Source organism: Nicotiana sylvestris, chromosome 4 (genome assembly GCF_000393655.2).
Source record: "Nicotiana sylvestris chromosome 4, ASM39365v2, whole genome shotgun sequence".
In the NCBI taxonomy this organism is placed as follows: Eukaryota; Viridiplantae; Streptophyta; class Magnoliopsida; order Solanales; family Solanaceae; genus Nicotiana; species Nicotiana sylvestris.
In genome coordinates this window covers 65,204,630-65,219,746 of record NC_091060.1, presented here as the reverse complement: position 1 = coordinate 65,219,746, position 15,117 = coordinate 65,204,630, and the positions used below count along the sequence as shown (strand labels likewise).

At 42.9% G+C, this 15,117-nt stretch overlaps 1 protein-coding gene across 1 annotated transcript; it reads left to right on the top strand.

The window, feature by feature from the left end:
* Window positions 1-799: 799 nt before the first annotated feature.
* Window positions 800-1,135, top strand: LOC138889627 (uncharacterized). Its single transcript, XM_070172959.1, has one exon. The coding sequence runs from the start codon at window positions 800-802 to the stop codon at window positions 1,133-1,135; it is 336 nt and encodes a 111-aa protein (XP_070029060.1).
* Window positions 1,136-15,117: the final 13,982 nt, after the last annotated feature.

The following is a 15,117-nucleotide window of genomic DNA, read 5'->3' as shown; positions in this document are numbered from 1 at the left end:
TTGTTCTCTTAATTAGTTTATTTGCATGTCTTTGGGATTCTAGTCGGTAGATTTTAGTTCTTTTAATTACATGTACTCTTAATTTGTGCATTCACATATTTTTTTATTCTTTAGTTGTAGATTATAGTTCCTTTGGTCTCCTTTATTTTATTTCTTCACCTGTTTTTCTATCCTTTAGTTGTAGATTATAGTTCCTTTAGCCCTTTGTTTTATTTCTTCCCCCGTTTTTTTGATCTTTAGTGGTAGATTATAGTTCACGTTAGTTACTTTAGTTTATGTCGTCACATGTTTTGTGACCTTTAGTGGTAGTTTATAGTTCCCGTTAGTTCCTTTATTTTATTTCTTCATTTGTTTTGTAGCCGTTAGCGGTAGATTATATTTTGGTAATCCATTGCATCTTTGGTCGTTTGTTTTCGGGATAGCGCTTGCGTAGTGACTCATATAATATAGTGGCTTTGGTGAACGATGGTAGGGTAAGGTCTTGTCCTCGGGGGTGTCAGCATAGGGGAGAGGGTGCGGGGGGTAAGGGGGCTAAGGGTGCTACTAGGTTAAGAGTGGGGTCTTGGAACATAGGAACTTTGATTGGAAAATCTGTAGAGCTAGCGAAGATTCTCGAGAAAAGGAAGGTTAATATAGCTTGTGTACAGGAGACTAGGTGGGCAAGAGATAAGGCGCGAGATGTGGCCAATTTCAAGCTTTGGTATTTTGGGAGGTTGGGGGAAGGAACGGGGTAGGTATCTTGGTTGATAACGACCTCCGTGAAATAGTGGTGGAGGTTAGGAGGGTGAATGACAAACTGATGACTATTAAGCTAGTTGTTAGTGGTCTTACTTTGAACATAATCAGTGCGTACGCACCCCAAATTGGCTTGGATCAGGAAGTCAAAAGGCGTTTCTGGGAGGACTTAGATGAAATGGTGCGTGGTATCTCGCACACCGAGAAGCTTTTCATAGGAGGAGATTTCAACTGCCACATTGGAGGGACGCCTGTGGGGTATGATAATGTGCATGATGGCTTTGGTTTTGGAGATAGAAACGAAGGAGGAACGTCTCTGCTGGATTTTTCTAGAGCTTTTGATTTGGTGATAGCAAACTCGAGTTTCCCGAAGAAGAGGGAGCACTTGGTCACCTTCTAAAGTTCGGTGGCCGAGACTTAGATTGATTATGTACTTTGTAGGAAGTCCGATAGAGGTATTTGCATGGATTGCAAGGTTATCCCAAGTGAGAAGCTCTCGACCCTTCATAGGCTCCTGGTCGTGGACCTTGAGATCACGAGGAAAAGGAGGAAGAGGGTGATGTATAGCCAACATAGGATAAAGTGGGGAGCCTTTATAGAAGCTAAAACACATGAGTTGGGGGTCAGGATGGTGACTATGGGGGCTTGGAGGAGTAGTGGGGATGCAAGCACCATGTGGACCATGACTGCACAGTGCATTAGGGCAGCCATGAGAGAGGTATTAGGGGTCTCAAAGGGTAATTCTGGTGGTCACAAGGGAGATTGGTGGTGGAATGGAGAGGTGCAAGGAAAAGTGGATACTAAGAAAACAGGATATCTGAAGCTAGTAGAAAGTGTAGACTAGGAGGAGAAAAGGGCGAATAGGGAGCATTATAAGTTGGCTAAGAAAGAGGCTAAGCTAGCAGTTACGGCGACAAAGACTACAGCTTTTAGTTGACTGTATAAGGAACTCGAGGGCCGTGGTGGGGATAAGAGGTTGTTCAGGTTAGCCAAGGCGCGAGAAAGGAAGGCGCGAGAAAGGAAGGCGCGTGACTTGGACCAAGTAAAGTGCATCAAGGACGAAGAAGGTAGAGTTTTGTTGGATGAGGGGCTTATCTGTCGGAGATGGAGGACCTACTTCCATAGTCTCTTGAATGAGGAGGGGGAAAAGAGCATTATACTAGGTGATTTGGAATTCTCCGGGAGTTATTGTGACTTTGGGTATTGTAGGCGGATTAGAGTTGATGAAGTTGAGGGTGCTATACGTAAGATGAGCAGGGGCAAAGCGACAGGACCAGATGAAATCCCGGTGGAGTTTTGGAAGAATGTGGGCAAAACGGGCTTGGAGTGGCTCACTACGTTATTTAATGTCATTTTTAGAACGAAGAAGATACCCGAAGAGTGGAGGTGGAGCACGATGGTTCCTGTATACAAGAACAAGGGTGATATCCAAAATTGCAATAATTATCAGGGTATCAAGCTGCTTAGGCATACTATAAAAGTCTGGGAGAGAGTGGTAGAGCTAAGGGCGAGAAGGAGCGTGACTATTTCCGAGAACCAATTTGGGTTTATGCCGGGGCGTTCGACTACATAAGCCATCCACCTGGTTAGGAGATTGATGGAGCAGTATAGGGAGAGAAAGAAGGACTTGCATATGGTGTTCATCGACTTAGAAAAGGCGTACGATAAAGTTCCGATGGATGTTGTGTGGAGATGTTTGGAGGCTAGAGGTGTTACTGCTGCCTGTGTTAGATTGATTAAGGACATGCATGATGGAGCAAAGACTTGAGTGAGGACGGTAGGGGGGACTCGGACCATTTTCCGGTTATGATGGGGTTGCATCAGGGGTCAGCACTAAGCCTATTTTTGTTTGCTCTAGTAATGGACGTACTGATGCGCCACATCCAAGGGGAGGTGCCGTGATGCATGCTATTTGCAGATGATATTGTATTGATTGACGAGACGCGAGATGGTGTGAATACACAATTAGAGGTATGGAGGCAGACCCTGGAATCTAAGGGTTTCAAGTTGAGCATGACCAAGACATAATACTTGGAGTGTAAGTTCAGCGGTGAGACTTTAGGAGGTGAAGGGGAGGTGAGACTGAACTCGCAGGTCATCCCTAGGAGAGGGAGTTTTAAGTACCTCGGGTCTATTATTCAGGGGGATGGGGAGATTGATGGAGATGACACACATCGTATTGGGGTGAGATGGATGAAATGGATACTCACTTCCAGTGTTTTGTGTGACAAGAAGGTGCCACCGAAACTTAAGGGTAAGTTCTACAAAGTGGTGGCCAGACCAACGATGTTGTATGGGGCTGAGTGTTGGCCAGTCAAGATTGCTCATGTCCAAAAGATGAAGGTAATAGAGATGAGGATGCTAAGGTAGATGTGCGGGCACACCAAGTTAGATAAGATCAGAAATAAGGTTATTCGCGATAAGGTAGGGGTGGCCTCTATTGAGGATAAGATGCGGGAAGCACGGCTTAGGTGGTTTGGTCATGTGAGGAGGATGAGCACTGACACCCCGGTGATGAGGTGTGAGAGGTTGACATTGGAGGGCCTATGGAGAGGTAGAGGTAAGCCAAAGAAGAGGTGGGGAGAAGTGATTAGGCAAGACATGGCGCAACTTCAGCTGACCGAGGACATGACTCTTGATAGGAAGGTATGGAGGTAGAGAATTAGAGTAGTAGAGTAGGTAGTGTAGAGTGTTCATAACTTTAGTATTGGCACGTAGTCTCGTTTTCTGTTGGTAGTAGGTTTTTATGACTAACTATTGTTTTCTTTCATTGCTGATCACTTTACTGTCTTGTTGTGTTATTCTGCTTTTATATGAATTTTTGATATTGTCTCTTCTTGCCTATATTTTTATTAATGTGGTACTTATACTATCTTGAGCCGAGGGTCTATTGGAAACAACCTCTCTATCCTCACAAGGTAGGGGTAAGGTCTGCGTACACACCAGCCTCCCCAAACCCCACGGTGCGGCATAAATACTGGGTATGTTGTTGTTGTATTTATGGTTGGATTTTGGTATATTTAATATGTACGAACTCGTAAGAGTGTAAGGATTCTAGTTTTATGATTTTTGTTAGAATCCGAGACGTGAGCCCAAGGATCGGGATTGGCCAATTTTGGGATTTTTTATGTAAATTGGTTATTTTCGAGTGGGCTTCGTTCCCTTAGCATATTTTGATGGTATAAATCTATTTTTGGATAGATTTGGAGCATCTGGAGGCCGATTCGAGGGGCAAATCGCGGGCTAGAGTTTGGACCAATAGAGGTAAGTAATGATTGTAAATGTTGTCCTGAGGGTATGAAACCTCGGATTTCACATTGTTGTGCTACTTTGAGGTGACGCACATGATTGATGACTAGCGTGGGGTCATGCACCATTGGGGATTGTGACTTAGTCCGTCCCGTATGATTGTTTAACCGCGTACTTGATTGAAAACTATTTGCTATCATCATGTTTTGGGCTTAATGCTATATTTGGGCCTTGTGCCAACTGTTTTGATCTCTTAGGAGATATTTACTACTATTCCTCACTATTTTGACTTCGTATTTGTACCCAGTCATGCTATATTCAACTATTTTCACAACTCATCCATCTTTACTCATTTTTGATATTTTAAATGATATGTTGGGCTGAGCATCATGTTTTACTGTGGCCCGAGTGGTTTGTGAGATTCTGACTGAGTAAGGCCGATGGCTTGTATTGTGAGGATACTTTGGGATCGGGCTACGCGCCACAACAATATTATACTGATTCATGATTGTGAGGCTGAGGGCCTGATTTGTTATGCCACGAGGTGGCTTGATATGAGGCCGAGAGCCTGTTTGATTATGCCACGAGATGACTTGATATTGCGTTTGGGCTGTAAGGAGCCTCTCCCGAAGTCTGTACACTCCCAGTGAGCGCAGGTACCCAGTGTGAGATGTGATATAGCCCGAGAGGCTAATGTTGTTCCATGTTATTGCCTGAGGGGCTAATACGAGTGATTGTGAGATAGCCTGAGGGGCTAGTTCTGTTGGTATGTTGCCCGAGGGGCTGATTTATGTTTCTATCTTTTCTCCCTGTTTTCATTCACTCGTTTGAACTGCTAAAAGTTGTTTTAAAGAGGTTTTTATTGAACTAAGGTGTTTCTACGAGCTCTTACTATTTTATTGCATTGTTCTGGTTTTATACTGCCTCGTTGTAGCATTTTGCTGTATTTTTACGTGTTTTCTTATCGCTCAGCTACCTTTACTTTTATTACTTACTGAGTTGGCATACTCACATTACTCCCTACACCCTGTGTGTAGATCTAGGAGTCTCAGGTCACGTTAGCGAGGGTTGATTGCTTTCCAGTAGGCTGTTCGGAGTTGGCTAGGTAGCTGCTCGGCATACGTAGCCTAGTGCTTCTCCTTCCAACCTTTACTTTCCTTTGTACTAGCTTTGTACTAGACTGTATAGTCTTTTCCTACTCTTTGACAGATTTTTAGATGCTCATGACTAGTGACACCCCGATGTCGGGCTGTGTTAGTTTCCACATTGTTCTATTCTACTATATATTTTGGGATTTATAGCTTCTTAATGACTTAAATATGAATTATTATAAATGTTTAATTGAAGTAGGGGTTTGTGTCGGCTGGCGTTATTTCACGATACGCGCCATCACAACCGGGTCCGGTTTTGGGTCGTGACAATTAGGTTCTTGGCTTTTGTTTTTGCTTATTTGTTTCTGCATAAGGGCCCCTCGTGGGCTTTGTAAACATCTTTTGTCAATATAAGAATTTCTCTATTTCATCGTCAATTCGTGTTGAATTTCATTCTGCCTTCGTTTGTGAAAAATCCGAGTGTATAACTCTAACGATTAGTGCAAGTACTGGACTTGGAACATAATAGATCCTTAGGTTTTAATCAACTAATATAACACCTTTTAAGGTTCTTTGTTTATCCTGGAGCTAAGCTTATATTGATTTGATGCGAGCTCGGGACATTGGGACTCCTAAGTCTGAGTTGAGTGAGAGCAAGGTCTCGAATTTGAAATAAAGTTAGCTCTTTTAGGCTTCGTAGATAGTCCCGAGCGAGGATTTTCTTGAACTCGTGTAGCCCTTGGGCTTAGTAGTCGAGTGAGTACTTGCTCTAACTCGAAATAAAGTTAACCCTCAGGCCTCATAGGTAGTCCCCGAATGAGAATTTGCTCAAACTCGGGTAGCCCCTGGGCTTAATAGTTTGGTGGATGTTTGGTCGCACTTGAAATAAAGATAGCCCTTAGGCTTTATAGATAGTTCCCGAATGAGAATTTGCTCAAACTCGGGTAGCCCTTGGGCTTAATAGTCGAGTGAGAATTTTCTCGAACTCGAAACAGAGATAGCCCTTAAGCTTTGTAGATAGTCCCCGAATGAGAATTTTTTCTAACTCGGGTAGCCCTTGGGCTTAGTAGTCGAGTGAGTGTTTGCTCGAACTCGACTTGCAGGTTGTCCTTAATGATTTTTGACAAATTAACTTTTGATACCTCTTGATGCCAATATCATGACATAAGTGGTTGAAGTGACTGAAAAGTTGCTTTCTATACGATTCCAAAATCATTAATTGGAGGCGGCTGACGGTCGGCCTTTTGGCTTCCTCAACATGCTTAAATAATCTTTATAAATAGATAGATCCCACAACCTTACAAACTTTATTCCCATATTTCTTTCAAAGTCCCATTTAGCCTTTTCAATTTCCTTAAGCTCTCCCTTCTCTTTCTCGGAGCATTGCTTGCGAGATCTGGATAAGGGTCGATGGGAGGGAAAAAACCATGGTGAGTTCTCTTGTTCATTTTTCAGTGTTTCGGTTACGGGATGCTGATCTTGATTTCATGTAGGTCTTGGAGACGCTGTTGAATTGAGGCCGGCCTCGGCTAGTGAAGTGGAGGCTCCGAAGCCTCCCAAAGAAATAAAAAGGAGGAATGAGTCATTTGAAAATCCCCAAAAGCCAAAGAAAAGCTTGGCTCGAAAGCCTAAGGCTGATGCAATAGCCTTATCTCGAGAAACGGACCAACGCCTTTGGAACCAGGAGGAAGAAAATGACTATTCCCTGCTGATAAATTGTAAAAGAAAGAATGATGAGGCTTCAAAGCCCACCGAACCAGCGGCGGCTGATGAGGTCCACTCAGAGTTGAAGAAGTCTCCGAAGGGAGTTCAAACAAGGTCCCCCAACCATCATCCAAAAAGAAGGTGCCTCACTTAGGAGATCATTATGAGGGCGAGGCTGAACGTCCTGACCCCGAGCCTCTTAAATAAAAGAGAAAGCACCGAGTGGATCACTCGGGGTGATCAATGTGGATGATTCTCCCCCTGGCCCTGAGTTTTCCGAGGGGCAAATCCAGGAGGCTGCGAATATGAGATTTTTTGGAGTGGGAGTAAACCACGAAGGGCATGACATCTTTCAAGAATGTCTTTTAGGGATTGATGACGACCCCAACCCCGATGCTTCTTTCATTTTTAATGAGGCACATAGACTCTTTAATCAAGGGAGGTTTCTGTTTCCTGAACCTTTGTTTTAGCTATTTCGAATCTAACTTTTCCTTCTTTTTTATGAAGGCTGTGGTGCTCCATAAAAGGGAATTTTCCAAGTCCCGAGATGATATTGCTCGGTGGGAGGCCAAGCTTAAGAAGACTTTGTAGGAGAGGGATGCCGTCAAAGCCTTATATGCTAAAAAAGAGTTAGAGATCCACAATCTCTGAGTTGAGTTGACGCAGGCATGCCAAGGATGGGCCGAGTATGTTGAAAAGGTAACACAACTCTCGAGGGCTTGTTATGCACTAGTTTATATTAGTGACTGATAATTTTAATTTTACAGTTTCATCAGAAGGCCGACTTGGAGGCGTAGCTTCGAGAGGAGCTTCAGATGAAAGAAAACGAGATCCTGGGGTTGAGGCAAGGTATGGACAATCTCGCCTCCGAGAAGGAGAATCTAAGAGAGCAGTTAGCTTCGCTCGAATGCTAGCTTCAAGGTGCGAAGGAAGAGAGCCTAGCTCAGGGCCTCGGAATCGAGGAGCTTAAAACCAGATCTACTATTGAGTTAGCCAAGGCCGAATCTGATGCTTCGGCCATTATAGCTTCATATCTAGCTGATGTTGAAGCTGCTAATGCCTGGGCACGGGAGATTTTTTCTACGGCAGAGGCTAAGTTAACAAGTTCCCTTAACCATGCTAGGCGACAATCCTAGAGGATGACCCTTGAGGAGATACATGCACGCGGCTTCAATCTTTCAGCCGATATTGAAGCAGAGAAGGTTTTGGAAGAAGAGGCGGCCACTCTATTTTCCGATGAGGATGATTCAGCCAGTATCTCTAAGGGTGAAAGAGATGGGGATGAGGTCCCCGAGGATGAGGCTCCCCAAGATGCGACTCCTGAAGATGCAACTGCTAAGGATGTGACCCCGAAGTAGTTTTTAGGTTACTTTATTTTGCTTTCTTGTAGGCCTCCCTTATGTAAATATTCCCTGTAATCATCTTTTGGAAATACGAGGGGAACTTTATCTTGTCTTCGGTTTGTGCTGGACTTAACATTGTATTCATTTATGGAAGACTTCGTTTGAATGACTAGTTCGAGGATTGGTTCAGGATATTGTAAACCCTTAGATAATTTTTTAGCCGAGTTTAAATCAACTCGTTGTGGGCTCGGGATATTATGACCCTCGAGTCCAAATTGAAATGAAAGCGGAGTCTCGAACTATAAGTTTTAGGCCCTTAAGCCTTTCGAGATTGAACCTTAGGATCTTATATGTCGGCCCTTAGGCACTTATATATTGGCCCTTGGGCTCTTACATATCGGCCCTTAGGCTCTTATATATCGGCCCTTAGGCTCTTAAGTTGGGCCGATTCGACCTCTTAGAATGGATATATAGTTTTTCCCTCATTTCGGTTTAAAAGACTTAGTGAAAATTTAACTATGCCTTAGCATGTGTTTTCTGCACCCGTAGGTTTTTCGAGGGTTCGACATATCAGAACCTTATTAGTGTTTTTTTTGTGTAAACATAATCGAACACCTCTTGATGTGTTTCCGAGGGACAATGTTATCAAAACCCTTGGGATTTTTGAGGTCTAAATTTATCGAAGCCCTTTGTATTTTGCTTTTGCCGAGGGTAGCCTGATTTAACCGGTTTTAACAAAGTGTTTGAAGGCCTCTTAATTTATAGCGAAAGTCGGACGTCTCTGAGCCGCATTATTTGGCCGTAGCCTTTATATGACCGTAGTCTTTTATTTGGTCGTAGCCTTTATATGGCCGTAGTCTTTTATTTGGCCGTAGCCTTTATATGACCGTAGTCTTTTATTTGGCCGTAGCCTTTGGGTATGTCACTTGGACATGTTACCCGATAACTTTCTGAACTTGTTCGAGGAGTTAAACCCTGAGAATATTGGCCTTGGCTTTTTTTTCCGAAGGGATGCCTCTTTGGGGTCTTATTAATTTGAATTTTGATGGCAGTCCCCAAGTATTCGGGGTGCTTCTATATCTTGGCTTTTAAGCCGTTTCCCGTAGGATTGTAAGTGTAGAGCTTGTATGAGACACAAAGTATTTTTGATATAATTTGAATGCTTCTTCAAATAGTCGATACATGCATACATGTTTTGCTGTCAAGGCTCGACTATTCTATATAGACATGGCTCATTTAACTGTTTGGCCCATTACAAAGTTCTCCTATCGAGACCCTCTTAGGCGTAAAATATCTTTCCCATAAATGTAACCTGCGAGGGTGATGGCCCCCAATATACGAGGTTGATTGAAAAGAAGCCTTGAATACTTGTTGATCATTCCTCGGGTAGCATATAAGTGTTGCCTCGTTAAAAACCTTGCCGGTAAAACCCATTTGGGACAAAATCCAAGCTAAGGGAAAATGAGTGCAACACATGCTTTACAACTTATGGCCTTTGAGCAGGAAAGGAAATTCTCGAGATCACAAGCCTTTGAGAGCTTCCATCGTGCCGAGCTTGTAAGATCCTTTATCAATGGCTCCGAGGTCTTGCTATCCGTGACCATGACCTCTTCGAGAGCCTTGACCTGGTCGAGGATGATTTTGATGCCTCGATTTGATACCACAAAGGCCGAGAAACTCAAGCGGGCCAACTCCAAGGGAACGCTTCTCTAGGTTCAGCTTTGTGTCGTATTGCCTCGAAATGTTGATTATTCTTGCAAATGAATTAAAGTGGTCCTCTGCGCACCGGGACTTATCCAGTCATATTATCAATATAAGCTTTAATTATTTTACCTGTTTATCCTTCGAGCGGAATCCCTATCATATTTAAACGGGGCGAAGCAATGCGATCTATATTATCAACACGAAACTAAATGAGTTTTTCCTGAGGGCGGGGACTAATCCCGTTCCCAGGTGTACCTTTCTTTTCAGCGGTTGGTTTGGTAGCATCGGGCTTCTCAGGAACAATGACGGTTTAAGGATCTGGGGAATTCCTTTCTTCGCCTTCGATTACCTGTTATTTCGCTTCCATTGAGGCTCGGAGCTATGACTACTACTTAGCCACCTGCTTACCTTTGGAGGTCGATGTCTCCAAGGTCAAGGGTTCCGGTATCGGCACCACTTCCTCGATTGTGAACATCTCTTTTGCAGTATATCATTCTCCGGGGACTGTTTTCACTCCTTCCTCTTTCGGGAACTTCATCATCTGATGGATAGTCAAAGGTACTGCCCTTATATTGTGTATCCAAGATAATCTCCCCTCACATGGAATCTGGTGTCTTGTATGGTCCCGGCTACGTTTATAGGCAAGATAATCTCCCCTCGCTGTTTCACTTAATGCTGTATTGTGGTCCGGGCCCGGGCCAAACGGGCCTGGGCTTGAGGCGGGCCGGGCTGAGGCGGTCCTGGGCCAAACGGTCCCGGGCCAAACGGTCCCAATGTGTGGAACCGGCCCACGGCGGTCCTAAGCCCACATGGTCCCGGGCTAAATGGGCTGCAGGATTTAGTGTAGTTGTAAGCAAGCCTATAGCATTAGTGTTACTAGAAGCATTATCCATTGAAACCGACATAATTTTATCTCTAATGCAAAAATATCTACAAATATCTGCAACTGTGTTAGCAATAAACTTACCTGTGTGGCGTGAATTAATTATTCTATAAGCAATAATGCGCTTTTGCATTATCCACTCCTCATCTATCCAATGACTTGTAACAGTTAGATAATCACAGTCATTACCACTTCTACCAATATCAGTAGTAATAGCAATGCGACAATCTATATGAGTAAATAAATAGCGCAAATATTGTTCATATTCATATTTATATTTATAAATATCGCTCTTTACTGTTGCGCGAGGCCATCCTTTACAAGTAGGATTAAAAACTCTTCTAATATAATGCACAAAATGAGGGTTAGAAGGAAAACTATAGGGTAAGAACATAACAGTAACCATTTTTGCTAATTCTTCACGATCTTTATTTGGATCATAATATAAAATGCCACCGGTAACAGTGTTAATTCCCGATTGAACTAGATTTGAAATTGTACTAGTGTTAACCGTACTATCTACACTTGTCCCCTCTTGCACAGCTTTCATTTGTAAAAATCTAGCTTTATCTCTAGGGTGTTTCAATATGTGTCTAGTCAAACTGCCCGTAACGCTACAGTCTCCAGTAAATTCATGAACTAATTGAGACCCACAAGTGTTACACTTAGCCTTATTTTTTTCTCTTAGTTGAGTAAAAAAATGTCAAACAAGAGATGTTTCGGCCGTTTAGAAGGTTGTTTATTAAAAGTAGGGGTTACTACAGGAGGATCAGGCGGGGCATCAGTTGGGTTATTAACAGGACTAGTAGGTGTATCATCTAAATTCGGTTGCGTTTCATCTAAATCATCATTTTCCTCATCATTTTCAAAGATAGTTTCATTAGGATAAAGAGCATTCATAACTTCTTCATTTAATTGTTGACCCGGTGCAACATCATGGCAAAATTGACTATCGTAAAATTGAAAACAAGGGTTATCGCTATCAAGAATAATAGGTGGAAGAGGACGGGTAACAGGTCTGGGTCGGGGAGCCGGGGGAAGAGTAGTAGTTTGGCTACTAGATTCACCAATTTTAGATTTTCCCTTACCCTTACCACCAAAAATATTTTCCAAAGAAAATACCATATTAATTATAATTGTACTAAATAAAACTAACAAAACTATAATATTAAAACTTAAGAGTTGGAATGAGTTTACCGAATTGACGAACAACTTCTTGAAAATTGAATATCGTTGAAGACTTGAATACTTCAATTCACCAACTTCACAATTTTTCACGAAATTGCAATAATAAAGTAAGCAATTATAGAAGAAAATTAGAGAGAGATTGATGAATTTGTGAGTAAAAATGAAAGAATGGGGGGGGGGGGTATTTATAGTTGAGAATTGGGAAAAAGTGTAATTATAAAACGTTTGGGGTTAAAGCAAAGTTTGGGGGCCAAATGGCTATTTTTTAAAGTGGCCAACGGATAAATTTTGAAGGCCAACAGCTAGATTTTAAAAATCTGACCGTTGGTCTTTTGTTTTTAAAAAATTAGCCGTTGGAGCCCGTTAGGCCCGGTTGAATCGGCCCAAGCCCGCCTGCCAGTCCTGGGCTTAAAGGTCCCGGGCTCACGAGCTAAATGTCTTGAATCGGCCCACCACGGGCTTTTGCACCACTAGAGCCCAGGCCCGGTTGAACCGGCCAGTTTGGCCCGTTAGGCCCGCGGTCCTAGGCCGGTCCCGGGCCAGGCCCAGGCCACAATACAGCCTTAGTTTCACTTGCCATGTTGAAGCCATTCAACACCTGGGATGCAGGTACAATCTGATCTTGCAGGCCGAGTTATTTCACGACCCTTGATTTAATTATATTCTCCGAGCTACCTAGATCCCCTAAAACACGTTTAACTTGAATTTTATTCAAAAGCATAGAGATTACCAGGGCGTCATTATGAGGTTGGGATGCGTCTTTTGCTTCCTTGTCGCAAAATGATAGAGCGTCCTTGGGCACATAGCTTCGAGTCTGCTTTTTCTTTGTGATGGACACTTTAGTACGTTTGAATATAGGTCCCTGTGGGACGTTGGCTACACCGATGATCATGTGAATGACATGTTGAGGTTTTCAGGTTCACTCTTCCTGTTTTCATCTCTTTCTTGGAAATGGTTTTTGGCCCGGTCACTGAGAAATTCGAGAAGGTGTCCCTCGTTGAATAGTCGAGCTACATCTTCTCAAAGCTGTCTGCAATCCTCGGTCTTATGCCCGTGAGTACCATGGTACTTACACATTAAGTCAGTGTTTCTCTTAGAAGGATCTGTCTGTATGGGCTTGGGACATCTAGTATCTTTAATTTTGCCAATGGCTGAGACGATATTTGAGGCGTTGACACTGAAGTTGTATTCTGATAACTTGGGAGCCTCCACTGGTCCCAAGCACCTATCGGACATGATTTTGCCCACGAATCCTTGGGAGCTTTGGCCTCGATCTACTCTTCGATCATTCCGAGGTGCATTACGCCTTGAAATGTTCCTTCTGTCTTCGACGTACGGTTGATATCTTTCCTTGGTGAATCTTGATCCTCGGTCTGTGTCCCTTAAGGGCTTGACTGTGTATCTGTTTGGGTGAACTAAGCCCGAGGGGGCTCCCAATTGGTCATCCTCGACCTAATTTTTGACTGATACCAATTGTGCACATCCGACCATGTCACAGCTAAATACTCGATCAAGTTCTACTTTAGCTGTCGAGATGCTATCGAGCTTCTTTCATTTAAACCTTGCATAAAGGCCTGAACTGCCCAGTCATCAAAGACCGGGGGTAATTCCATCCTTTCCATCTGAAATCGGGACAAGAACTCTCTTAGCATTTCATCTTCCCTTTGTATTATCTTGAATACGTTCGATTTTCTGGTGGCCACCTTTATGGCCACAACGTGTGCTTTTCCGAAGGCATCCGCCAACATAGCAAACAAATCAATGGAGTTAGGAGCTAAGTTGTGATACCAGATCATAGCTCCTTTTGATAATGTCTCTCCAAACCTTTTTAATAATACTAACTCGATTTCGTCATCATTCAAGTCATTTCCTTTAATTCCACAAGTGTAAGAAGTAATATGTTCATTAGGGTTAGTTGTCCCATTATATTTCGGTATATCGGGCATGCAAAACTTCTTGGGAATGGGCATCGGAGTCGCACTCGGGGGGAAAGGTTTTTGTATGAATCTTTTGGCATCTAGGCCCTTCAAAACTGGAGGTGCTCCCGGTATTTGGTCCACCCGAGAGTTGTAAGTTTCCACCTTTTTTAGGGTTGTCTTCTATCCTCTTTTCTCCTAACTTGATTCTTTTGTTCAGTTCCTCGAGCATTTTTATGATTGTGGGGTCATTCCCCGAGCCGCTTTCATCGGGCCTTTCAAGCATTGGTTCGTCCTATGTGTTTACTGGTTCGGCGGTGTTAGGAGTTCTGTTCTTACTTTGGAGTTAAGCGATGGTGACTTGATGAGTTTGCAACATCTCGAATATCACTTAGAGGCTGACTCCTCCTCCTTCCAGTCCTCGTGTTTCCTGGCCTCTGGCTTGGGCTTCCCTGTGTGCATTCCTTGCAGGGTTTGTGCCTGCATCCGTGTTTAGAGCATTGTGTAAGCTGATATCAACTGGCTCCACATTAGGCACTCCCCAGGGTTTATGGGTGGAACACCGACCCCTATGCCACTGTTTTCTCCTAGACCTTCATCCTCGTGAATGGGTGCATTTTGTATGCTAGACATGATTAAGCCTGAAATCAAAGAATCTTTGACAAGAAAAAATGTGAAGAATAACGTGTGTTATCAGGAAACTAGCACTAAAATAATCACTATTATCTTTAGCCACACGATGGGCGCCAAACTGTTTACCTCGAAAAATGTGAGTAACAATTAAAGATGTTTAGTAGTTTTAAAGATACATGATATATTCTAATACTAGTGGTTATGCAAGTAATATTGAGCTTATCTAAGAAGAAATAATAAACCAAATCAATATTGTTGAAACAGTAGGGACCTCGAGCTTGGCTATCCAGGGACCTCAAGGTTAGCTAAGACCAATAAAATATGCACAATAAAGTAAAGGCAATAAAGCTGAAGAGTAATTGCTCAGCACGTTAAACAAGAGAAGAATAAGAATGTTCTATTGCAGTGAATAATCTGATATTTACAAAATGATTTGAGTTCCCTTTATATAGGAGGAGAAAACCCCAACATAGTACATTGCTCATAAAGGTAAAGAATTCTATTTGTACATGTGTATAACAACCTATTATGGACTTGTACCATTTCGTACAAATCTTATCCTTTAATTTATGCCGAGATCCATGTGTCCTTGAGAAATTTCCGCTCTTTCTTGATTGTCCTCGAGAATGTACTACCCACGATGTAGGTCGTGCCAAGCCTTTGATCTGTTT